Below are 25,312 nucleotides of genomic sequence, written 5' to 3' on the forward strand. Positions count from 1 at the left end.
AACGCAACCCATGACAGGATCCTTCTGACAATCCATTCGTCAATCCAACTGACGAGGCGAGACTGGGCGTCGCGGCGACCTTGGTTGCGGGCTATATATTGGCGGCGGCAAAGTGATCTCAAGCGTCTCGTTGATGCCACCCACAGGCTCTGAACTGAGCGCCGCTGCATCCCCTAGCGCTCCCAGGGCGAGAGCCTCGACGTCAATCCCAATCGCGTCCTCTGCTCCAGCCTCTGAATGCGCTTAGTCAAGATGTCCTTCCAACAGCAATGTGCCGGCGCGCGAGACTTACCAGCAGCACCCGCGTTAGCACCGGCTGATCTCATTCTCTGAAAAAGCTGACAGACACTTCTGATGAGAAAGGTCAATCCGAGGGCCATGAGGACGCGTGTTGTGCTGACGACATAGATGTTGTTGTCCCAGTTGTCCTGCTGGGGAGCGTTGACTGTGTTCATTGCTGCTGCTAGTTATGAGGGGAGATATAGGGTAAGGCTGCGTTTGGAGGAGTGGGTTGGGATTGAAGGAAGAAAAACGGGGGGGACGTCGAGATGGACATATAATGGGCGGAGCCTGAGCAGAGGGAAATAGGTGGGGGGTTTAAATGACATAGTAGAGTCGCAGACCTACATCAAATGCAGGCGTAGAGTGAGGATCGTGAGGTAGTGAGGCCAAAACGGCTGATGCATTCATTGATCATTGATGGATCCCAAGCCGTTTGGACGCGTATATCGCATAACAGTATTGAGACTAACGATAAAATACACAGTTGGCACCGCCAAGAAAAGGCTTTGGCCGTTGCTGGGCATCGGCCAAAGTACACTTAGACCGTAGCCGTTATATTTCCCTCTACGTAAGGTAGAAGACCTGGAGTCTAAGTATAAGAAAACGCTAAAAAACAAGGCGCGAGTGGGTGGGAAAAGACCAAAAACCTCTTCTTGCGACGAGAGGAACAAGAATGAAGAGCAAGAAAGGGGGGGACACCGCCTATTCAAGGCTCTTCCAACATGGCAATCTCGGCTATCCTGCCATAAGTGTGTGCTGTGCCTCTCCCTCACTAGCCCCCAGTCAAGCTGTGGCGAGATGACGAATGGAAACCCGTCTTGAATAAACCTTCGTTAGGCACGTCTCGACACCATCCGACTGGCTGACAAGTGATTGTGTGCGTCAGCAATCAGGGTCAATCCACCACACCGCCGATGGCTGTACTGCTGTGTTTCGCCCCTCGTCGTCTGCCAGCTCATGATCACTCAGGCGTACTCAGCTTGACACGCTTTTGCTCCTCGAAAGAAAAAAGCGCAGGACTCTCGTGCATTAGCGCCCGCGACCTCTTCCACTCATCGACGTTCGCTTCAAAGTGGCGTCCGCGGCCCTCCTTCCTCCTTCCCATCCCCGCCCCTCATTATCTACCCTGGGATTTGTGGCTTGAAAACTTCAGCGTGCACGTTTTGTTCACCGGTTGGTACAAGGGAGGCAGAGACAGAGACAAGAAAAGCCTCTGGGCGGCTTGTGTACCGCCTGTCTGGTCTGCAGGACCTTGGAGGTCTTGGGACCCATCTTCCGGTTCTTATCGCCACAAAAGAAAGCATTCTGCTCACATGGATGGACCGCATGTACCGAGATCGGGGGAGAGAAATTGCACCCGGAGCCTTAAGGCTGCGGCGAGGACAAGATTAGTGGCAGCATTTTTCGCGAGAGCGTTGAGCTATGAGATCCTCTATTCCCCGATCTAAAGAAAGAGCCCGCTAAGATTGTGTGATAGATTTCCCTCCTGTCGATACATTATATCTCTGAGCGACGCTTTTCCATGCACTTTTCCTTCTTATTATAGTATCTTACCTGAATCCTAACTTAGCATCCTCCTTCTCTGACCTTTATTTGTACCTCTCTTCGCTTTCACAATAATTTTCCTTATGACTTCAACCATAGCCTCGCTGCCAAGTCCATGCTATTTCACTCGAGAAGCCATCAAATACGTCCTAAAATCCAGACTACTCATCAGGTAGGCCGGGCGACCCTGGTCGGCGAACGTCAGGCCTGTATATAGGCTGCGGTAGGTGGACCTCGACTACCTCGTCGACGCTAGTCATGGCTTCTAGACTAGACTCGGCTAGGTCTTGAGAGAAGAGACCTTCGAGGTTGAGCTCGAGGCCCACGGTCCCTTCCTCTGCTTCGATCACTGGGTTTGGTCAGCAATTGGTTATTCCTCATAACGAAAACACGACGAATGAAGACACACTCCTTTCTAGAACGTCTAGACTGCCAATGAATGTCCCAAGTCTCTGGTAGAGCTTGTAGGAGCTTTTGATCAGGTATGCCAGTCCAAACACAACAAGAATTCGTGTCGTGGTGAGGACATAGAGATTGTTCTCCCAATGAAAGTGTTGAGAAGTCATTATCAGAAAGCTTTTCAGAATGTCAGAGGATCAGACTGAGTCGCATTTGAAAGTGCAGAGGAAGAGAATGGGGGATACTGAGATCAACGATCAACCACTCGTTCAGCGCGCCGAGTATCGCTAGAAAGTGCTCACACGCTAAAACCAACCAGCATCACTTCAAAAGTCTGCAAGGACCCACCCTCCTTTGCATCGTGGGGCCAGCTTCTGCGGACGGTTAGCGTCTCTGCCTAGTCCTCCTCATTAGCAGAGACCGACGGAAACAGAGCGGCGAGGAACGCAAAAGTCATCAAGACTGGAGCAGCGACAGGAACATACTGCTCCCATTAAACTATCGTGCAACTGTAGCCCGACATTGAAAAAAAGTGATAGGCCGATGCGACCTGCGGGAAGCCTAAAACAAGCTGGTCGCGGCTGTGCATGACAAGCACCTGTCAGTCCCTATGCAGCCCGCCATCTCCGTTCAGCCTAGCTTCCTTTCCTCACCAGCGATTCGCTCATTCTTCCAATCTTTGAGCGTGTACATCCACGAGTGACACGCACCATCGCATCTGATTTAGCGGTGTATACGCATGGCTTCTCTGCGTGGATTGCAGCAGCGGCGATCTGCGAAAGACTAAGAAACAACAGTTACGGGCTCTGGTTGCCGGGGGCCTTACTCCGCAGTATGGAGGTTGCAAAGTCACGTGATGTGGAAGTATCAGGGTTCACATTTGATGCGATCTCCTCATTTATTAGACCCTCGAGATACTTGATCGATGCACTCTCACGTTCAGCCCCGCAATGAAGTTCTGTTTCTGGACATTGTCAGGGGGAGACCCTCCTGGAACCCCTTTCCTTGTAAAGTGCTCTTCTTTCGAACATTTCTCCAAGGAGAAGAGACATGGATCCTTAGCGTCAATATCCTCGAGATCGTAGGATTCACATTTCCACACTACTTCATGCTTTTGAGTATCTCAACTCTTGGGCAGTGAGAAAGTAACCCTTTCAACAAGGACAATAGAACAATCATCTTTACCCCGGGATGGTAATTTCTCCTTACTCAAACCCACCTTCCCACGCTGCCTCTTCTTCAAACGTGCCCATTGTAGAGACAGCCAAACAAAAATCCCTTGGATCCTTGGACAAGCTTGTGATGGTAAAAATGCGCAAGACAAGATGAGAAATCGGAGCGAAGGAGAAAAAAACCCCCCCATTCGGAACCAATCAGATCTACAGCATTTCCAGCAACACCCTCAGCGCCCCGGCATCGAAAGTCGTCGACTTTCAAACAATGACCCCGCCCCAGCGTCCCACGCACCACGGTCCTGTCCCGAGCCTATACATGCGGATCGTATGGGCAGAAGAACGCGATTCCCAAAGATGGGTGAATCGAGCAAATATCACCGTAGGCTGATTGTCCAAGAGAATCGACAAGACCCGGCACGAACCGAGCCTCGGAGAGTGCAAGCGCTAGAAAGAAGAGGGCCGCGGGGACACGCATCAGGCAGGGAGGGGCGAACGAAGGGGGTGCATTTGGTGGCTTGGGAGGGATTGCCAGTCTGGGCCAGTCTGGGGTTCGAGGCGCTGGAACGGAGATCGAGAGGGAGAAGAGGTGGGGTGAGAGGACGGTGGAGGAGAAGGGGAAGGGGAAGGGGGAATGGGGCATCGGCGGGTGATGTGGCGGAGACATCTGTTAATCAGGGGGGAAAATGGGTCGAGGCTGAGGATGCGGGTCTAGAAGACGACGACGGCGACGACGTTGCGGGCGCTAGGGGCAGTGGGACCATCGGCGAAGAGGACGATAGCGCTTTCGGGACCTGGAGGGCGAATGCAAAAAGAAAGAGGGCAAGAAGCCGAAGAAAGAGAGAACGCCGCGAGCAATTCCCAGAGCCGACACCTCGACTCGCAGGATCCGTGTACGGGCACGTTGGAACGGGGAGATGGCCTCGAAGTGGCCAAAAGGGGCCGGAAAAATCGGCGGGTCTACGGGCAACGGTCGAGCGTGGGGCGGACAAAGTGTGCGGATCCCGCGGGGCTAAAGGCAAGGGGGGTCTCCGTCTTCGCAATTGGAAGTGTCGAGCAAGGGAGCATGATCATGTGCGAGGAAGGATTGCGCCAACCGCCAAAGGACGCATCTCTAGAGGGTTCATGCGGCGACCGGACATTATACATGGAGCCGGGTGATGGGGTGACTTTAGGTCGGCAAGCGGCGTGGAAGAACGCAATCGACACAACGATCCGCACGGTCGGCGCGCGTTAATGGTGCTGGGATCTTTACAGCTCGGGACTGTTCAAAATCCTCGCGATGCGGCAGATTAAGGGGTTCAAGGTTGGTGGAGGTGGCGATGCGGTCTTCCGGGGTATTTCGCGGATCATTCGTTCCTGCTTCCTAATGCGCATCTCCATTGGAATGAGATATTGGGGAGAATGGTGGTACATGTGACGAGGGATGTTGTGGCAGGCGAGGAGATTATAGCAAAGTATCTTAATGATGTCGAGGCGTGCTTGGACCGTGAAGCGTGGAGTCAGAAGTCTGAAAATGGGTGAACATAACGGCGTTCAGTATTGCGAGCGAGAGAAGAAGGGTCGATGCAGCTCGCCCCGTGGAGAAGTTTCAGAATATGCAAGAGCAGGTGGAGGCGATGGAGAATGCATTATGAAAAATGAATAATCCAGATACCGCGGTGGTCTCAGGTGGTATCCAGCATAGAGGAGAAAGATTGGATCAGAAGCGGCTAAATATGTTCGATGTTGTGCGGGGGCCGGCGGGTTTGCTTGAAGAGCAAGGGCTGCTGAGTAGTGAACTTGTTCGGAAGTCTGTTACCCCAGTCTTCTTTCGGAAACCTTCACTTCAATCTGATAGAGCTGACGGCGATACACGCAGTTACCGGGAAATCGCAACGCTAGCTGCTGAGACTGGAAATCTTGGGGAAGCACGTGAATGGATTGAGTCAGCTGCTCCGTTGGCGTTGATATGTGGACAGATGGATTATGAGATATTTCCAATTAGCGAACAGGAGTTCCAGTGGTACACGAACTGTGAGTGGCCGAGAAACTTGTGCGGCAGGAAGCGGAAGACGCCAAGATGTGTGGGCGTATGGAAAAGAAAGGGGTTCTTCCCCAAACTCACTCGTGAGTACCCTTCGTCCCACCACGGAAGAGGAGCTGGCCAAGAAGAAGGAGAAGAGGCTTGCCAAAGAGAAGGAAGAGAGACTCGCCAATGACACGGAAGGGCAAGAGATGGCGCAAGATGATGGCCGGCAAAGTGGACCTTGGGCATTTGTTGGTAAGAGTGAATCTTGGGCATTCGCTGGCATTTCCATGCAATCTCAGAGCGGAGGGTGGACTCACGTACCCCAAGCCGTAAGCTGCTGGTATGGTAAAAGTGGCTATCGTAGCTCAGGACTAGTCTCGACACTCGATAATCACCCGGTCCGTCTGCACACTCAACGCTCGTGGCCTTTTCCTCCTCATTATGTCAATAACATTGATTGACGAGCGCAATCGGAGAGGAGGACAACGTGGGCTTGTAGCCAGGTATTTCGAGATGGCATATTCACCAACGTGGCTTCTCGTGGGTAGTGCAAGACCTTTCAAAGCTCCCCGTCAATATACACCGAAATAGAGGCCGGAGCTTTCTCCACTATCCCAAGAACGCCGCGCCACTTCACCTGCCTCTGCAGAACACATGATGTTGGAGCCCCAAGATATTGCCTTTGTACTGAATATTTATTTCTTCCACGAATCATTCCTGACAGTCTGTCGCCCGGTCATGTGCAGCGCACGGAGAGTAGTGGCCTATCTGTGGGCGGCACTCCCATCCCTTCCGGGATTTCCCCTTCTGAAGTAGGAGAATGATTCAGTATGGATTGTTGAACAGGCCAAGATCTGGTCGCAGATGTGCAAGGTGTAGTTCCTTCCGCTCCTTTGTTTGTCCACTGTCAGGATGATTACTCTCTCGTAGCGGTTTTCCAGGTGGAGATTCTAGGTAATGGCGTCCAATCTTTCATACCCGTCGACGCACTCTGGGCTATGGACTTGGCAGCGTCCATGTCATCATCACTCCACGCTATGAAGCTCATAAGGGACAAAGAGAATTCCAAATCATTGACTATTATAATCAATCATAATAATAACATTGATAATACGAAGAGAAGATATTGGAGAAGAGACCGAGTAATAATAGACCTCAAGGCTGAGACCATACTAGTCTCAAAGAGGGAACGCCCAACATCACCGACCGAAGCTTGCCTTATCTTTGTCCGCTCCTTATCAGTTGGCTGCGCCGCGTCTTCCCTGTTTCCTTTTTCCTTTTCCTTATTTTCTATTTACCCCCTGCCACCCTTCACCTTGTATGGCCATCTTCTCAATCCTTTAGGCTTCACGCTTCCTTCATATCTCATCTCACAGTAATTCCAGCTGGAATACTCCAACACAAGTCTGACACGAGACGGACATCTCGCCCTTCGACCCGGCACAGATGCGGTACCGTATGAGATCCAGCAAAGCTAGAGGCTAAACTTTCCCCAGATCTCCCTATCAGCCTTTCTTCATCTTCCCACTGTATCTTACTTTATATACTTTCGACTATGCCCGGTCTCCCCCGCAGAAATCTAGACCAATCCATTTCGTCATGAGAAGCGAGACATGCATGCGGCGTTTAACGCTTATCATCTCACGCTGATTGGACGCCCCCCCCCCAACCCGCTGAGACCGTTCTCGCCGTTGATCCCAGGCCACACACTCATGTTACTGCGTAATATATAACCATGATATAAACCCTGATAAGACACCAAGATCCTATTGGCCCATTTAATCACTTGCACAAGACCAATTACCCCGAACAATGACACCAAGAGGAATACGATAAATGATTCATCCCGTATCATTATTGACCCGTCGAGAATGCCATAGCATGATATCGGTCCTTTGTCATTGAGCCATGTGGTCATGTATTTCCCCGGGATTGATCCTCCTCCCTTCCTACCATTGATTTTGATGCCGGCCATGGGACTGCGCTAAAAGGCTGCTTATCTGTAAGGTACAGTCAAAGGTGTGATGCATGCCTTGAGCCCACCTTATCAAGCTCTCCCCCCCACCGGCCCCAAATCTGCATGATGCATCTCCGTGAAGCTCTATCCAGCTAAGCTAATCTAGACCAAAGCTCGTACCACCGAAGTGCAGCCTCACGCCAGCTGCTTAGTCTATTTACCTACATGACTGACATTACTTTTCGCGTCGAGATCCGCGGTGACATGGAGCTCAGATCAATATATAGATCTGCTCCCCCCGGTCTCGGAGTCTTCCTTCTCTCATCTCTCCATTCCACCTTTGCTTCACCCATTATTGGCCTTCCTGGCCAAGGATTCCTCGCCTTCTCCCATTCTCACCGCCCACCGCCAAGATGACGTCCACCTCCGCCTCGGTAGTAGCTGGGGCAGCCATCAAAACCGCTCAGGCAACTGCCGCAATCGCGAGCGCATCATCCTCGAGCAATCCAGTAGCACCACCATGGCTGGATCCAGGTCACAATGCTTGGCAAATCACCGCGGGCACTTTGGTCGCGCTTCAATCAATTCCCGGTCTCGTCGTCCTCTACGCGGGATGGGTCAAGCACAAATGGTCCATTAACTCCGCCTTTATGGCTTTCTACGCCTTCGCCGCCGTTCTCATTTGCTGGGTCATTTGGGGGTATCAGATGTCTTTTGGCACTCAAATGTTACCACTGGTTGGTTATCCAGCAATATCGGTGGACCTGGGCTTCGAACTCGAGGATTCCAATCTGCCCACGGCCGATCTGACCCAGCAATTCCCCCAAGCGTCCATGGTGTACTTCCAATTTGTCTTCGCGGCCATTACACTCGTGCTGATTGCGGGATCATATCTTTGCCGGATGAATTTCGTGGCATGGATGATCTTCGTCCCGCTGTGGCTGACATTCTCCTACACTATCGGCGCTTTCAGCATTTGGGGCGGAGGATTCCTCTTCAAATACGGCGTTATCGACTACTCCGGTGGATATGTCATCCACTTATCATCCGGAACGGCTGGCTTTGTAGGAGCCTGGTGGATAGGACCTCGTTTAGCTTCGGACCGTGTGGACGCCAAGCCCAGCAACGTCACACTCATGTTGGTCGGAGCAGGTATTCTATGGACGGGATGGAACGGCTTCAACGGAGGAGATCCGTATGCCGCCAGCCCCGACGCTGGTGTTGCCGTGCTCAATACCAACATCTGTACCGCGATGAGCCTTCTGACTTGGGTTATTATGGATATCATTTTCTTCAAGAAGCCGTCCGTAATAGGCGCTGTGCAAGGCATGATTACAGGCTTGGTCGCCATCACTCCTGCAGCTGGTGTGGTCGCTGGATGGGGTGCTATACTTCTTGGCCTGGGCTCAGGAACCGTTCCCTGGATTTCCATGAACATTCTCGGCAGAACGAAGATCATGCGCAAAGTCGATGATACCCTAGAGGTCTTCCACACGCATTTCGTAGGCGCCATTGTCGGCGGCGTCGGCACCGGTAAGTCAATCTCCGGCATCCCTCACCACTCCTCGTACTGACCCTCATCGTCCAGGACTCTGGGCAACCAAGAAAGGCTGCGCCGCCTTCGGACTCACGAACCCCGGCGGGGCCGTCGCCGGCAACGGCCGCCAAATCGGCCTGCAAATCGTCGGCGCCCTCTTCATCATCGGCTGGAACATCGTCTGGACCTCGCTCATCATGTGCTTCATCAAATACGTCTGCCGCGTCCCCCTCCGCATGACGGACGAGATGTGCGAAATCGGCGACTACGCCATCCACGGCGAGGAACCCTACACCTTTGAATACTACAACCGGAACTACCGGCGGCTCGCCGGCTTCGAGCACCAGGGGCCCACGGACGCGGAGAAGGCGATCCGGGAGGTGCGGAAGAGTCACGACATCGAGCGGCAGCACGATTTCGGCATGGGCAATGGTGCGGGGGACGGCGTCGTCATCAAGGGGACGGATCCGGATGCCTCGAGGAACAGTACGAGCGAGGAGATTACGCCGACGAAGGAGAGCAAGCAGGAGTGAGGCGGGGAGAATGTGTGTGTGTTGCGGGTGCGAAGTGTGATTTAGGTAGCTTGGGTTGGCGAGCCGATCCGATCTTGGGGAATCCGGTCGCTAAAGCTGTTTGCATAGAGTGCTGTGATATCCCGTGGGTTGTATGTTTACCGACTCATGGGTCGAGTGATGGTTCGTGTACAATGTCAAGATTTATTACCGTCACGTTTTCGGCCCGCCGTCCATTCCCGAATCCAGGACCAATTTCTCAGCCTATCCCATTCGCCATGGCGCTTTCATTGATCCACGACATATCCGGTGTATGCGAACCTAATCCTCTTCTTGCGGGACAAATATTCATATTCCAAGAGGTATCGACATCTGAAGACCGTTTGATCCCTCTCATCCATCTGCCTTATTTAAATCCCATCGTCGACCTTATTTCTGTTCATCTCATACCCAATCAACACCCTCCACAGTTCAGTCCAGAGCAAACCAAAGCAAACCAGACCAGACCAAACCAGACCAAACCGGACCGGACCAAACCAGACCAGACCAGACCAGACCAGACCAGACCAGACCAGACCAGACCAGACCAGACCAAACCAAACCAAACCAAACCAAACCAAACCAAATCAGACCAGACCAACCCAACCCAATCCAATCCAATCCAAACCAAACCACACCAAACCAAACCAAACCCCCCTCCCCTCCCCTCCCCTCCCCTCCCCAACCCCCATCTACGCCTTCCCCGTACTCCCCAACATATCCATACACTCCTCAATCGCCTCCTGCATAACCCTCGTCCCCCTCTCCATCGTCTCACTGACCCCCAACCCCCCCTCCCGCTGCACCTCCAAATAGCGCCGATTCAACACGCCATTGATATTCACCTTCGTGATCCCCGCCTCGACGCACTCCCTGTAGATCCCGCCATCGAACCCGTCCGTACCATGCAGCACCAACCTGACCTCCCCCCCCACCGCCTCCCTCACCGCCCGCAAGCGTTCATACTCGAGCCGGATCCCCCTACGGCCGTAACTCCCATGCACGTTCCCAAACGCCGGCGCGAGCCAATCGATACCCGTGTCGACGAACCGCCTCGCCTCGGCCGCACTCGTCATGACGGCCTCCAGATCGACCGTGTCCGCCACCCCGTCCTCGCCGCCCATGATGCGGCCCGGTTCGGCCTCGCACGCGATGCCCCTGGCGTGGCAGTACCGCACCAGCTCCGCCGTCCGGGCCAGGTTCTCCGCTTTGTCGTAGTGGCTCATGTCGAGCATGATGGAGTCGTAGCAGGCGGTGTCGGCGGCGGCGTGGACGGCGGCGGGGGACTGCGCGTGGTCCAGGTGCAGGGTGATGGGGACCGGGGCGGCGCGGGCGGCGGCGGCGGCGGCTTGGGCGAGGAGGGCGCCCGAGTAGGTTTGCGCCCAGGGGAAGAGGAGGAGCATGGCCGGGGAGCGTTTGGCGGTGGCGGCGCGGACGGTGGCGAGGATGCCTTCGAGGTTGTACTGGGGGGGTTTGGTTGGTCAGTTGTTCGCTGAGGGAGGGTGTTGGAGGCTCCGTGGGGTGATGGGGATGAGCAATGGCTGCAGAGGGCTGGGTTGGAGGTGGTATGTAGGTATGGAAGGAAGGCTCATGGGCAGGAATGCGAAGGAGATACAAACTCACGACGCAGACGCCAGCGATGCCGTATTTGCCCTCGGCGGCCTTTCGCAGCATGACATTGGCTTTGTTGTGGGACAGGTCGAGTTTGGGCTTCTCGGCTTCTGGTTCTGCCATTGCGGAGTCCGGAGTCGGAGATGCTGATACTGCGTGAAGGGATGGCAATGCTGGTATCAGTGATTTGGCGAGGCTTCAATCAGATCAATGTCGACATGTACTATGTAGCGAGTTCTTGATTACGGAAGAGTGTGTCGCTGTACGCATCTTGTTTGTTGCGGAGATAATGACGATGGCTTGGCATTCCATTTGCCGAAGTGGTGCCGAGATTTTCTGATCGGCGGCCTCAGCACCTCCCGTTTACCCTTTCTCTGCCGGCCTTACTTTCGAAAATCGAGATACAACTCGCAATGGATCAGGCTGTCTCATTCGACAATGGAGCCATCACACTCGAGCATCTCAAGGATTGTGACCTAAAACATCTACCTTTCGAGACCCCAGCGGAAATAGAGCGGTACTGGACCCTTGCTGCGGAATGCATCAAGTCGGACTTCGTTATTGAGGGCGGAACACCTCGTGTGGATATTGACATGGAAGATAATCCGACCTGCAAACTCCCAGCGGAGATTATCCAGATGGAACAGGCAAGTTGCGCGGGAGACGTCGCAGCCGCTGAAGATGTCTACCACGAATGGCTTGCCAAGCCACAGGACAGCGAACGAGCTCACATCAACCATTTCGCAAGCTCCTTTGCGATTGCCATGGCACACGGCCATGTATCCATTGCTTCATACCTCTTAAGAGTCGGAGTACCCATGAATTACCGGCACTTCGAACTAGCGATAGAACACAAGTCTTATGCATTCCTACAACTGTACTTAGACTACGGCTATAACATCAACGAATCACCCGACTGGGCCACTCCACCGCCGCTCTTGTAAGTAGTCAATTGTCTGCCAAAGCTTATTTGTACTAAGTCTCTCTCAGCCAAGCCTTCCAAGATGATGCACTTACGCGATGGCTACTTGACCATGACGCAGATCCAAATGCCCAATGTGTCTTGGATCTGACTCCACTTTCCATAGCGATGTGTTACGCACCATTCCCAACCATCGAAATGCTCTTCCGTTACGGCGGATCTATCGAGCATGGGCAGCTTCTACATCATGCCGTGCGGCGGGTTCTTGCCGATCGCGTCAAGGTAGTCAATTATATCCTCGATATGGGTCCCCCAATCAACGATATCATGTACCAAAACCAGCCGTATAATTACAGCCTACAAGAAGATTTCGGTATTGGGACTGCATTACACGGAGCCGCTGAGCACGGCTACTTGGACGTAGTCGAGCTGTTGTTAGCCAGAGGCGCAGACCCCTTGGCTAAAGATGCAAAAGGAAAACTCCCGATTGAAAGGGCTCGGCGCGAAGGTCGGAAAGAGATTGTAAATTTTCTCCTTCCTCTCTCTTCTTAGTTGTTGTTTGCCTCTCTGGGTTCCGGACAAGCGGTGCACCGCTAGGTCTTGGAATACTTGCGCGGATCGGCCTTTTTACTGTAAGTCCCAGGTGGAGCAGGCTTCAATTACACATTCTATCTACGATCATTCCCCACACTCGGTCCTCGACAGCATCGTCGTGCGCACCCACCGTTACAGCGGCAGTGCACCATCTCGGCTGGCAAAGCGGCGCAGGTACGGCGTAAAAACGTCAAGCTGTCGAGCTACTATAAGATCCTCCGCCGAGAGCTTGCGGCGAAAGGGCGGATTTCTCCAACGCAGACTGATAACGTCAAGGGAACCGCAACATCATTCCTCAAGAAGTCGAATACGTCAGTCACACGTTTCCTGGCCCTCCACAATTGCCCAAGAGGCTCATGAGATACAATCAGAGCTTGGTCTGAGTTTTACGAATCGCCCATCCCAGTACACTATTGCGAAGTATCCGTCATCATTACCGTGGCTGTGTCATGTGGCTGGGTATCCTGGAATTTGATAAAGATGGTCCGTACCTGTTCACTGCCTACCATGAGTATCTGGTGCTGCGGCAGAATTGTAGGAGCATCGCCTCCGTCGCTCTCAAAGAGCGTGCCAGAGCAGAACTGAGAGTGCTGACAAACAAATGCCTACATTGAACCTCGTACGTATTGGCAGACTAAAGCGTATATTCGATAGGGTACCACGTGCAAATGCCTTCGTATCGGACTCGACTAGAACATAGAATTCATGTCAAAGACATCGGTAAGGAGTTTCTCATGTATTATGAGCGTCAACCTCCATATCCATAGCACTGAGGATCCAGCTGAACACACAGAGGGAGCCTTGGACCGTTTATAGCGCAGTACGGAACCGCAATCATATGACCAGTCCCTCCACATGATACCGTAACCACGAATGGTTGTGTCATTTTCACATAGCTTAGTTTACAACGCGCCTTGTTTTCAAAGACTCTTACCTCTCTCTCTCTCTCTTCCTTTTTTCAAAGTTTCAAAAACGAAAACAAAACAGAAGATCAGATCCAACTAGCAGTATACTGGGTTACTTCAATATTTCCTCGGAGTAGGAGGACTACCGCCCACACCGGCAACCTTGTTCGGGAAGAACCCAATTCTCAGGCAAAGAGTATCTGAGTAGCCTCCGATGCCATGATTACCAGTACCTAAATAGACATCAGCCAACGATACCTAGACATCGGTTCAAGCGACAATAAACGACTCACAGTCGTTATAGGTCTGCCATAGGATATCCCTTGTTGCAATGGACTGATCGCTCGCGATAGGATTAGCGGGGTCTTGTGAGTTTACCGCAACACATCCGGGAATCCAGCCAATATTCATAAAGTAATTCAACCCCTTCACCGTCACGACCTCAGTGCTATTCGGAGTCAGCGGCGTCATTGGCCCATTCGGAAGTTGGGTTCCAATCATCGCATCGGCGGTCGAATTGACTGTATTGGGGTCGATGGCGGTCCAGCAGTGGCTATAGCTGGTCTGGTATGTGTTGCAGATCATCGGTCCAACGGTAGCCGACGCGGCTGCTGTAGTGCTAGTTGTGAAAGTCGGACTTGCCTGTCCTAGGCTGTATTCCGCCATCGAGCTTCACTGTCCATAACATCTATGCTGGGGGCTGAGCTCCAGTACTAGCATCATCATTGTAAACCAAATTGTCTTTTCATCTATTCAAGAGTTTCGAGTTTTCTCTAGTCTTGTTTTCAATTATTGCGAGAAAAGAGGGAGGCTCGGAAAAGGCAGCAAGCATGCATAGATCGTCACCAAGACAAAATATTATACCAAGTATTTAGAAATGATATTTTCTCCATCGCTATTAGCAAAAGCACCCGGCGTGCAAGAACTTCGCATCCATATTACCTTCCCACTCCAGTACGATCGTTTTCTCCCTAAACTTATCGACGCCTGTCTAGCTGTTCTCTTCTCCGAGTGTAGCAATCAAAATGCTAAACAGCTTCTCCAGCAATCCTGCTTCTTCTCTCTTCCTTTTGTCCCTCTGCATCTTCCAATGCAACACTTTTCTAATCCACACGCTATCTGCCCAGTGTAAGCCCTCTAGACTCGTCCACGAGTGCTGAGTATCGAGGCTGACCTTCTGCTAGCATATATGACCCGCCTGCAAGATGCGTTGACTGCAACCAAAGACATGGCCGAGATAGGCGCCACCGGATCCTCCTCAGTCGATGGCCCAAGCCCGATCGTCTTGCCCTCCCAGTACCTCACAAATGTGCAGGACTGGATGTTTGGCGTCTCCGATACCACCAACAATGTCAAACGTGTGTCCCTGCCTTGGCTTTTCCTTCCACGTCGGTTCCTCATTCCTTTTTCCAAATTGCGAATGCGACGCACCTCTGTTGTGTCATACATGAGCCGGAGTCTCCTCAAGAATGCTGATCCCTAGATTCTGATTATAGAGGGACTGCATGGCTTAGTAGACAATGTAAACTGAGCGATGGATACCGACCCTGAGAGTCAAGACCTTATCATGATTACCATCGGAGCGGACTACTTGCAGCAAAAAGTGGGTCACGATGGCGTACTGCGCTGGTACGATCCTTGGTACGACATATACGAAAGCGCGGCCGACGACACCGAACATCCACTCTTCAAAAGCGTCTCAAAGTGGATCGTCGCTGTCAATAGATGAGCCGCCAGCCTCGCCACCAGCCTGACGGGAAAGCCCGTCTCTCCATATCTTCCCTGGTAAGAGACGCTCCGGTCCTCGGGACGATTGTCTCCAAACCGGCGCCCGGGGAGCGAATGTGGCTACGCTTGCACCGCAGAGGCTTTTCGGGACCTGCAAATCTGTCGATACTGCCGCTCTTCATGGAAGTTGTATCTAGGATCTCCTGAAAGAACGCTCTTTCGAGGCGGCTTTTCCGGATATCGCGCTGGGGACGAGGTTTGCGGAGGCGGTACGCGTCGTTGCTTTATTCAGCCTTGGCAATGCGACGTTCGAGCTCAACGCATTTCTTGCGGTAGGCCTCTTCTACCGCCGGACGTAGAGCAAGCGAAAACTGTCCCGGTTAATCCTCATCTGTGTACGACACTACTCTCCCAAAGACCTCCCCAAGACCGCTGGGAAAGATGATAAAGGTGGTGAAGTAGTAGTAAATCGAAAGTCCTGAGACGCTTGACCTCGTACAAGTAAGAAAGCACAGCTATGAACGAAAACGCAATGTTGACGTGTCGGCTGTCAGGTCAAATGATCTTTAACATCGCTGCGTCTGAAGAAGGCAACTCAGAGTAAGGCTACAAGGCTGACTGCAGGAGCGCGAACTGTTCCCCCAGCCAAGCCTTGGCGCCAACACTCCTCACGTGACTAGATGATATGAAGTCCTTTTTCAAAGAGGACGGTGCCAAAATTCCATTTTCTCGTGGCTGCAGAGAGAGCTCGGGCCGTTCTACTATAGGTCAAGTCATCGAGACGCTGCGGCGGATTATCACCTCATGAAGGTGTACCGCACGGTGCAAAGGGATCAAGGACTGCAGGCAAAGAGACTAGCGGGAGGTCAGAACCACTTGACTATCCGAGAGCAAAGAGTGACGCTCACCTTAGGCCTGATACCCCTGGCATGGTCACCAAGAAATGTACGGAACATGGTTCTTGTGGGTAGAAGGGATGATTAGTCTATGGAGAAGCCTGCTGCAAGATCTTATCTATCCCACCAAGCCACCATACTACATATGGCCTAGCTGTAGGAGACTGGCCACTGATACTTTGAAGTATTCCTTCCGTCTTGGCGGTTCTTTTGCCGAAGAGGTGCCGAGTAATCTACCGAGCTCTGTCCACTTTCACGCATGAACTCTCATGCATCTAATATGCACGAGTCGAAGATCCTCATTATACTCTGAAGCAGTAGCTTCCTGCTATTATATCTTAGCGATCTCTTTATAAAGATTCATCTGGAGGCTGATGAGCTTAGAGAGGTCCGCTTAAATGGTCATCCTGATCCTAAGACACAGCCCTCTGCAGCAGCGTTTCTGACAATCCCAGTCTGTTAAGTCCAGAAAATGTATCATCCACTTCACTCATCTGAGGCGTAGGTCAGTTGAATGTCTGGTTGACGTCTGATCAAGTAACCCTCATGATGTCTTGGTCACTTCAAATCGATATACCACAGCCTAGATACAAAGCCGGCGACACCGTGTCTGGGTCCGTTTATCTCGTCAGCCAGCTTACTAAGGGTCAATATGTAGATGTTGGGTCTGTCACGATTGAACTTACAGGCAGTAGCACGACTGCGAAGCTGTGGCCTCGCATTCCCAATCCTATACGACTGTTCACCTTTAAAAAGACCCTGTTCACTGGCCCAAAAAGGCTTTATGCTCCATACGGCCAAACAGGAAATAATGACCGAAACAAATGGCCTATCAGCTTTACCCTCCCGCTCGATTGCAGCGCGTCTCAGGGGGAACCGTTTACTTCATCGACATACTTCAACACTGATCCCAACCAACCTCTTCCCATCTCTTTTGTGGATGACAACGTCCAAGGTGGATCTTGTTCGGTTGTTTATGAGCTACAAGCCACACTCATGTCGCCGCCCAAGGACGGCTACTACACGAACGAAGGCTGCGTCAAAAAAGTAGAGATATCCGTCTACAGGCCCAGGAGCGTAGAGCAGCCGAACTTCAATTTCAACACTAAGAGCATAAGATTCACACACCGAAGCTTACTCCTTCTACCCATAGAGGAACGCAAGCTCGCCCACCGCCCTCTTACCCTGAAGGAAAAATTGAAGCTGAAACCACCATCAACCGAGCACTTGCCCAGAGCGGTCTTCGAGATAAGGGTGCAAACACCATCAACTGCTGTTATTGGCCAAGCATTACCGCTAATGCTTCACGTTGATTACGATTCGGACGCTTCTACGGTGCCACCACCCATCTTCCATCTGAAGAAAGTGACCATCCATCTGAAGAAAGTGACCATCCATCTTTGCGAAGAAACATCCATCTGGGGCTCCAAACGCGCTGGTGGACATGAGTCCACGCGATGGACCAAGGAAATCACACTTCAGGAAAAGGAATTCGATACCAGGAAACCTCGAGTGGAGGAGCATCTAGATTTGAAGAAAGTGATGAACACCGTTGTCCATAATGACTTGACACCTACTTTCAAAACTTTTAACATTGCGCGCACCTATTCATTGAAGGTATTTGTCAGGCTGGAATGCGCCGGAAAGGAGCATTTTGTCTTTGGCGATTACAAGCGTTGCACACTGTTGGCGGAACAGTATGACCCACAAACGGTAGCATACAACGAGCCAGCGCCTGTCATGGATGGCGAAGATACTGACCCTCCACCTCCGTACCATTTCGCCACACAGGAAGCGGTGCCGGAGTATTCGACTCAGGCTCATTGTACGGGGCACCATGGACAAAGTCATGCTGGACAGAACGGAGCCGCAGTGTTAGATATAGCTGAATCCTCCACGGCTGCCGCCTTAAACTCTGCGGCCCCGGCATCCTCTGCTGCCACTCCTTAGCTCAAATAGCGGCAGTGGAACTGGAGGTGGTGGTGATTGCCAAAGTCGATCTCTCGATGCACCACCGCATTCGGCCCAATATCTTGCTGTTCTGTCAACCTGGAGCCTGGACAGCCAACCGTGCCACGCACTTAGCTCGTTCCTTGCAAATGATCGCCGTCAACTGACCCGAGACGTGGTCGATATGAATTCCTATGCTCGTTAGTTCATCGAGGTACAATCTTCGGTAAATTCCGAAGCGGACGGCTTTATCCTTAATGTCCGAGCGGCAAAGGGGTTAAGGTAACTGCGGGATAAAATGACATCATGAAAATCCTACTTTACTGTTCCCCAACAAGCGAGCAAGTCGGACATGGATAATTATTATTGTTATCATTGATGCCGGCACATTGCTGCACTTTCCTTCATCCACCTTTCATTCTTCCAATTCTTATATAATCCAGCTCCCCGAGGTTGTAAATATACGGAGGCAGATCCATCCACCAAAAGACATTTACCCTCACAAGCAAACTTTTCATTCTATCGCTAAGACCACCACCGCAACCATGGCCGGTCTCTTGAACTTCTTCTACACGCAACTTTTCGTGAAGCTGCCATATCCTACCCACTCCTTCTCTGGCCAAACCATAATCGTCACCGGGTCCAACACGGGTCTCGGCCTCGAAGCAGCGCGACATTTCACGCGCCTCGGTGCCGCCAAAGTGATCCTCGCAGTCCGCTCCCTCTCCAAAGGCGAGGCTGCCAAAGAGTCAATCGAAAATTCCACCGACCGAAAGGGCGTTGTGGAGGTATGGCACCTCGATCTCGGAAACTACGAGTCTGTGAAGGAGTTTGCGAAGAAAGCGGAGGGCCTAGCTAGGTTAGATATTCTGGTTGAGAATGCCGGGATTGCGCGAGAGGTGTGGTCTGTTTTGGAGGACAACGAGGCGACCATCACGACCAATGTGGTCAGCACCTTCCTGCTGGGCCTGCTGCTGCTGCCGAAGCTGCGGGAGAGTGGGCAGAAGTTCGATGTCACGCCTCGTGTGGTTGTTACCTGCTCCGAGGTTCATGCTTGGTCATCTTTCACCGAGAGAAAAAGCGAGAATATATTCGACGCTCTGAACGACAAAGAGAGTGCGAACATGGCCGATAGGTAATTTTGCTTGCCCGTTTTCCATCGGATTCCAACGGAGAAATCCAGCTAATTAGCCGCAGATATCAGGTTTCGAAACTTCTCCAGGTCTACCCTTGCCGCGAACTCGCCACTCGCGCCAGAAAAAGCGGCAAGTCCGACGTCATTATCAACTACCTCAACCCTGGCCTCTGCCATTCTGAGCTAGCTCGGGATTCCGGCTTCGGGCTTGCCGTTTTGAAGTTCTTGTTTGCAAGAAGCACGGAGCATGGGAGTCGCAGTCTGGTCAATGCGGCGGAGGCGGGCGAGGAGACGAATGGGGAGTATTTGAGTGATTGTCACATCGCGCAGTACGTTTGATCATTCCAATCGTCTTGTGCGACGAATCTGCAGGGTTGAGATGGCTGATTGTGCTGCTACAGGCCAGGGCCGTTGGTGACGAGCGAGGAGGGACCCGAGATTCAGAAGAAAGTGTGGGATGAGCTTTCGGCGAAATTGGAGAAGATACAGCCTGGGATTATGGGTAATGTGTGATTATGTTCAGCGAATACCCATGGTTCCGACGTCTGGGGAAAGAAGTCTTCCGCGTACGCTCACTCATGAGTGTAAAACGGAGAAAGGCGGGCTTATTCTGCACGAGGAATAGCGCTCACTAGGGCCGAAGGAATCACAGCCGAGTCAGGAATGAAATAATGATTCCTGCGCAAACCGAGATAAGGTAGATACAACGCTGTAATGGAATCAAATTCTCACCTCCCTCTTCCAACTAGCACGCACCTCATCCCTCCCATGCCCATCAAGTCCTAAACTCAACAGAACCCATCTCCTCATCCAAACATTCCCAACTCTGAATCGCCAATGAACAGCATGCCGTAAACCCTTAACCGCCAACACCCCAACAACCGCACCGATCTCCAGTCCCAACCCAATCCAACCCAACCCAACCCAACCCCTTCCACTCCAATCCAACCATTCCCACCCAACGACCCGGTAGCGCCAACCCCAAACCCCCCTTCGACCCCAGCGAGGCGGATCGAACCCCAAAGACCCAACCGAACAGAGGCGTACAACAACTGACAGCCGACGCGCGCAGCACAGCAGCGCATGGCCCCTTGGCCGACCGAGTGACGAAAGCGCGGGTCCGACAGCGATTCGTACGGCTACTAACAAGTGCAGAGACGGACAAAGCGCGCAGGCAGGTGCGGGATGCGGAGGATGGAAAGGAAGGTGGCGCCGGGGCTGGTCACGAAATCAGTGCCAATGATGAATACGTCATCAGATGCAGCTCAGGCGTCAAAAGACGACGGCGTGCCGTAGCTGGTCTTCACGAGATCCGGTCCAGCTTGGTCGGCAAATTCGGTGGTTGGGTGCCTGATCGTGCGGTGCGGGTGCCGCTGCTTGGGGGGTGTTGTGGTGGTTATGATGGAAGGTGGAGGTAATGGGACATGTGGAGTCTATGGGAGATGTAGTTTGATCAAGTCGCATTCATTTGAGAGATGATTATGGTGAAGGTTTGAAGGGGCGTAGAAGGTGAATTCCTCGCAGGGTTCATCTTGTCATAAAGGGGGAGAAGAAGTTTGCGAGGACGCGGTCTTCTGGTGGACTCGGGAGTCGAAGAGCTAATGAGGTCCTCAAAGGACGCAAATACCATCCAGGTTATACAAACCCCGGTGCTAAATCTACATGTCCTGGTCCTAGGAGAGGCTTGTCTATCCTCCTTTCCGACTGCAGACAGCAATGCTCCCTTGCAGTATGACCGGACGGTTTCCGGTGTGAAGGGTTTTTCGCCACGGTAGCGCGACTGTTACGATATTGCATCAGCAACGTCTCTTAGCCAAACTCTATCGACTGTTGAGACTTTGAGTATCGGGCCAAAAAGATAATTGAAGCTCTGTATAGGATAAGTTGGACATGTGAAGACTTATATCTGTGGCATTTGCGCCGTCTCAACTATGTCGGTTGGCTAGGTTGCCTGGATCCCAAAGACAGGTGGTGATAATGAGCAGAGGGCGGTCTCGGTCACGCTATCCAACCAATGCTGCGCGGAAGTGCATGGCACATTTTCTTCCGTATCAACCACTCCCCCATACCCAAAACGCGCAACATGGCCTGTGTTCTATGCAAGATCGATGACCTTCACGCTCCTTTTCCCCTCGTTCGGCCGACTCTCCTCGCTTTCCTGTGGAATCCACTCCCCTCTTATTACCGACGGTATCATGACCTAAACCTCGAATGTGTCAGCCTACGGCAAAGCCAGTCCCTGTGCACGCCGGATGTTCCGAAGCATCTCCAGCGCTTCCTTACAGAACAAATCTTCAAAAGCCGTCTTGCTTAATTCGACTTTTTCTTCATCTCGGGCAGTCACCGCAGTGTTCAGTTGTCTTGACGCTCGTTTAGCTGCCGCGCATCGTGTTACTGAGCCGTTGCAGAGCCGTCCGAAACAAACATAGGATGGCCACGATCTTTGGTACGTAGATCGAGATTCCATGCAGCCAGTATGGAACATCGTAGATGACATTCAACATGCCCACGTATATGTTGCATCTCATTAATAAAACCCACCTCTCATGGATGATAAACTGGTGCATGGGGAGGACAGTCGTTCATGGTACCATGTCACTCATCTGATGGAACAAGTCTCCATTAATAGCACATACCAGCCATGAATAACGCCGTCACCCATGAATACTATACCTTATTGATAGGTATAGTAAACCAATTGCTGTTGGAAGGTTATACCTCCAGTATAGATATAGGCTGAACGAGAATAATTGAATATAACTTCGAATATTGCTACACTGATGCTGTGCTACTATATCAAAGATGGGTTCCATAGCCGACGAAGTCATACATGGACGACACATGCTGTTGACGAAGATTTGTTCCTTAAGATAAGCGATACGGTTTTACAACCACACGATTGACGATTGTACTCGCCAAGTGAAAGGATATACTGCCAATGACAAACAACAAATACAAGCACCAAAAGAGCTGTGCGAAAAACTGCTGGCTTTCGGAGTATGCTGTGTGGGCTGTCAGTTCAACGACTCGTGCTCGGCACATCGGACAGCTATTTCTACCTCCGTTGTCGGATAATGGCAAAATCCATTTCAAAATGCACCCTTCGCCAAAATGTGGCCGCAGGGGAGCATCACTGGCCGCTCGGGGTGGCTGCCCGAAAGAAGGGTTCACGACAGATATGACACTCTGCGGTGCCCGGAGTTTAGCAGAAGGTGTATGTCGTATGCTTTGATGAAGGCGGTCGATCAGCGTATCTATCGGTAGCAACGGAGTCCTAATAACGGCCATGGTAAGTCGCTGTTTATGCGTTCTCAAGAGTATAGCGGTGATTTCGCTACGGTGCGATGGTGTAGGATGCTGAATTTCCACAATGCTGATATGGAAACAGTATGGCAATGAGTGCAAGAAAAGTGGAACCTAAATCGATGGCTCTGGCAAAGAGACAAAGAGCGGCTGAGACAATCAGCTTTGTTCAATCTTAAAATGACAAAAACACAACCGAGACATCATCTGCCGTGTGTCGTGCACACATGGAAGAGAATTCTTTGTCCACTCTAACTTCAGTGTCTCCGTGGATAGAATTATGTGTTCGAGATTCGGGGCAAGTGCTTCACTGAGAAATTGCTCTGATGGAAGGGAATACAGATCACTGCGCCATCTTGGGCCGTTGCAAGCGGACCATATCCATCGATTTCTGGTTCGGAGCGCTCTCATAGAAGCCAGAACCACGCTACAAGAAGTAACCAGCCCAGTACCTCTCCAACTTCGACACGTTTTCATGGGACCGCTGGAATTGTTTGCACCGGGAAATGGAAACCCAACTAGCACATAGATCAGACACGCCTCGTATGGCTGCACTTTCAAGACTCCACGATGGGAGTTGGTGAGAATTGCATCCCTACGCGACTCTGGTCAGGAACGTCGGGAAAAACAACTCTTATCAAAGTCTGGTGTAGGGAGAATTGATCGAGATCGCAGCCGATTCGAGTTTCATGGTCAACGCAGTGATGCGGGCATATCCTGACAATCTCCGGCTCTCAACCTATCGATGCGGATCTGGCGCATCTGGTGCAGGCTCATAGACTACATGACGTTTGCGTCACGGGCCAGTTGGTCAGTGACAATGGGCAATGTTGAATTCACGCCGTGATAAAACCTGTGAAGCTATTAGGGTTCAGGCCTACTCCAATCGTGGCTTTCAAGGCAAAAGACTTGCTCACGCTGCGACTCTATCTGTGGGTCGCATACATTCCCATCAGCGGCAGGGTTGTTGGCATTCGAGACTTTATGGCGGAGATCCAAATCTCGACCCTATTGCAGATGCCGAGGTTAGATCCGATCGACATCGTTGTTCTCGTCAATGCTAGATGCTTTTCGATTCATCGAGAGCGTCTGGTACAAAGAATCCGGACTCTCTATACCTTTGCTTGATAAGACTTGAACAATGGCATTGTTCTAGGTCTGCGGAAACACAAAGATAACTTCTCAGTCGGGTTTCAACACGTTCTGCTCTTTGGGTGTCAAGAGGAACAATCAAACATGATACATAATTTGCTCCATCGCCATCTAAACCCTTATTCCAGCTCCCGCATAACTCTTCGAAACCGTCATTCACCAAAGAATATAAAACATCCTTTAATCATACTACAGCCTATACCGTTGACAGTATGGCGCGTACAAGCCGATCGAGAAGTCCGAATGCCCGTAACACGACCTTAGCCATACGTACTCGAGATCCCCTGAGACAAATCGACATCACCACACCAGACGCACGTAAGTTCATCTCAACCCAAGCCGACCGGTGCCCATTTCCCGGCTACAGGAACAGCTCCCCTCACCAACACTCCACAGCTAAGGGTAAAATAGCCCCATCGGTCGAAACATTCCGCGAAGCAGGCGCAGCTATCCGGGAGCGGTGGACACAGGAGCAGAGACGTCGAATAGCCGAGAATGAAGCAGCGTTGCGTCAGCTTGCTGAGGTCGAGCAGAAAGTAGGTAGTCTTTCGATCAAGACGCATCTGCCGCGTGGAAATGACCTGACGGTTCCGGAGCAGATCGCCATCATCCACGGCGGAGGGACACCAGCGCAGCGCGCGAATGTTCGCGGGACGCTCTTGGAGCGACAACGTCAGAATACCGTGGACAACAAGAGTCTCATCCCCCCAGTCTCCCCGGCTCGCCCGGGCGTTTCACAGAACAATGATGAATTCCGAACTCAAACAGAGCAGACACATAGCATCCGGTACGATGACTTTCCCGAGCTCGATGCTAGGTACGGATCCCCGCCTAAAGCTAAGGCCTCCGAAACCCTGAATCTGACGATCAAATCACCACCGAAGTCCCCTGCCGAAGCCTCCAGCGACAACGGCAAGAGCACAGGTCTCGCGCGCGGTATCACCAACGAACCCCTTTCACGATACCGGAACACAGACTTCCTCAACACCAATCCGCAATGCACAGGTCCCTGCCCAATCCAATTTCCGCACAACCAGGGCGCGTATCTGCAGCAGGGTCAGATACCACGTGTGTGGAATGCGCGATGGGGCTATTCAGACCCACCGAGGGGTATCTGGGAGGCGTGGGTGAGGATCGAGCAGGGACGTGGTAGGAGTTGGGATCACGTGGAAGTGGACGGGTTTGCGCAGTCTCATAGGTGGGCTGGACCGTAGCGGCGAGATGGTGGGGATGATGGGTTCTGAGCGGAAGAATGATGGGAAAAGACAAGGGATGGTGGGTTGGTGAATGGTTTGCACAGCGTTGCCGTGCTCCCTGAGACTTATCTAGAGTAGGGGGGATCTTGGAGCTGGTGTTAGATATTGGATAGATTCGTTCAGGATCATCGACCGCACAGTCTAACGTTCTCGTTCTACATCTCCTATAGGCCATGATCACGAAAAGGAGACATCTTTCGGTAGACAATGTCAACAGCGTCTCTTTGAAAGAATAAATCACAAACTTGCCATATTTCATTCCTGTTGCTCTTCGTCGGAGAAAGGGCAGCGATGGTGATAGTGGCGTTGGACTATGTATCTTGACAGTACGCAAGGATCAACGAACGTGCGCTGTTTGCAATACAAGGGATTCTGGAGGGGGAATGATATCTTTTAGAGCTGAAGA

General features: G+C 51.9%; 11 protein-coding genes across 11 annotated transcripts; 7 read left to right on the forward strand and 4 right to left on the reverse strand.

Annotated features, from left to right (window-relative positions):
* Window positions 1-39: 39 nt before the first annotated feature.
* HO133_006535 (uncharacterized protein) lies at window positions 40-455 on the reverse strand (the record flags this gene model as incomplete). The annotated part of the gene is made up of 2 exons (XM_037297433.1): window positions 40-233; window positions 293-455. 2 exons carry the CDS (start codon window positions 453-455, stop codon window positions 40-42), a joined length of 357 nt encoding a protein of 118 aa, XP_037147143.1.
* A 1,533-nt stretch (window positions 456-1,988) lies between these two features.
* On the reverse strand, window positions 1,989-2,393 carry HO133_006536 (uncharacterized protein; the record flags this gene model as incomplete). Its single annotated transcript, XM_037297434.1, has 2 exons — window positions 1,989-2,176; window positions 2,237-2,393. The coding sequence occupies 2 exons, from the start codon at window positions 2,391-2,393 to the stop codon at window positions 1,989-1,991; spliced, it is 345 nt and encodes a 114-aa protein (XP_037147144.1).
* A 1,362-nt stretch (window positions 2,394-3,755) lies between these two features.
* HO133_006537 (uncharacterized protein) lies at window positions 3,756-4,559 on the forward strand (the record flags this gene model as incomplete). The annotated part of the gene is made up of 1 exon (XM_037297435.1): window positions 3,756-4,559. One exon carries the CDS (start codon window positions 3,756-3,758, stop codon window positions 4,557-4,559), a length of 804 nt encoding a protein of 267 aa, XP_037147145.1.
* Window positions 4,560-7,779: 3,220 nt separating this feature from the next.
* On the forward strand, window positions 7,780-9,436 carry HO133_006538 (uncharacterized protein; the record flags this gene model as incomplete). Its single annotated transcript, XM_037297436.1, has 2 exons — window positions 7,780-8,899; window positions 8,955-9,436. 2 exons carry the CDS (start codon window positions 7,780-7,782, stop codon window positions 9,434-9,436), a joined length of 1,602 nt encoding a protein of 533 aa, XP_037147146.1.
* Window positions 9,437-10,146: 710 nt separating this feature from the next.
* On the reverse strand, window positions 10,147-11,188 carry HO133_006539 (uncharacterized protein; the record flags this gene model as incomplete). Its single annotated transcript, XM_037297437.1, has 2 exons — window positions 10,147-10,917; window positions 11,078-11,188. The coding sequence occupies 2 exons, from the start codon at window positions 11,186-11,188 to the stop codon at window positions 10,147-10,149; spliced, it is 882 nt and encodes a 293-aa protein (XP_037147147.1).
* A 290-nt stretch (window positions 11,189-11,478) lies between these two features.
* Window positions 11,479-12,539, forward strand: HO133_006540 (uncharacterized protein; the record flags this gene model as incomplete). Its single annotated transcript, XM_037297438.1, has 2 exons — window positions 11,479-12,005; window positions 12,056-12,539. The coding sequence occupies 2 exons, from the start codon at window positions 11,479-11,481 to the stop codon at window positions 12,537-12,539; spliced, it is 1,011 nt and encodes a 336-aa protein (XP_037147148.1).
* A 1,064-nt stretch (window positions 12,540-13,603) lies between these two features.
* HO133_006541 (uncharacterized protein) lies at window positions 13,604-14,152 on the reverse strand (the record flags this gene model as incomplete). The annotated part of the gene is made up of 2 exons (XM_037297439.1): window positions 13,604-13,719; window positions 13,780-14,152. The coding sequence occupies 2 exons, from the start codon at window positions 14,150-14,152 to the stop codon at window positions 13,604-13,606; spliced, it is 489 nt and encodes a 162-aa protein (XP_037147149.1).
* A 562-nt stretch (window positions 14,153-14,714) lies between these two features.
* Window positions 14,715-15,215, forward strand: HO133_006542 (uncharacterized protein; the record flags this gene model as incomplete). The annotated part of the gene is made up of 2 exons (XM_037297440.1): window positions 14,715-14,844; window positions 15,019-15,215. 2 exons carry the CDS (start codon window positions 14,715-14,717, stop codon window positions 15,213-15,215), a joined length of 327 nt encoding a protein of 108 aa, XP_037147150.1.
* Window positions 15,216-16,659: 1,444 nt separating this feature from the next.
* Window positions 16,660-18,060, forward strand: HO133_006543 (uncharacterized protein; the record flags this gene model as incomplete). The annotated part of the gene is made up of 1 exon (XM_037297441.1): window positions 16,660-18,060. The coding sequence occupies one exon, from the start codon at window positions 16,660-16,662 to the stop codon at window positions 18,058-18,060; it is 1,401 nt and encodes a 466-aa protein (XP_037147151.1).
* Window positions 18,061-18,605: 545 nt separating this feature from the next.
* On the forward strand, window positions 18,606-19,708 carry HO133_006544 (uncharacterized protein; the record flags this gene model as incomplete). Its single annotated transcript, XM_037297442.1, has 3 exons — window positions 18,606-19,195; window positions 19,258-19,524; window positions 19,597-19,708. The coding sequence occupies 3 exons, from the start codon at window positions 18,606-18,608 to the stop codon at window positions 19,706-19,708; spliced, it is 969 nt and encodes a 322-aa protein (XP_037147152.1).
* Window positions 19,709-23,862: 4,154 nt separating this feature from the next.
* Window positions 23,863-24,864, forward strand: HO133_006545 (uncharacterized protein; the record flags this gene model as incomplete). The annotated part of the gene is made up of 1 exon (XM_037297443.1): window positions 23,863-24,864. The coding sequence occupies one exon, from the start codon at window positions 23,863-23,865 to the stop codon at window positions 24,862-24,864; it is 1,002 nt and encodes a 333-aa protein (XP_037147153.1).
* Between the last annotated feature and the right edge of the window lie 448 nt (window positions 24,865-25,312).

Source organism: Letharia lupina, assembly GCF_014066315.1.
Source record: "Letharia lupina isolate WasteWater1 chromosome Unknown contig_25, whole genome shotgun sequence".
Lineage (NCBI taxonomy): Eukaryota > Fungi > Ascomycota > Lecanoromycetes > Lecanorales > Parmeliaceae > Letharia > Letharia lupina.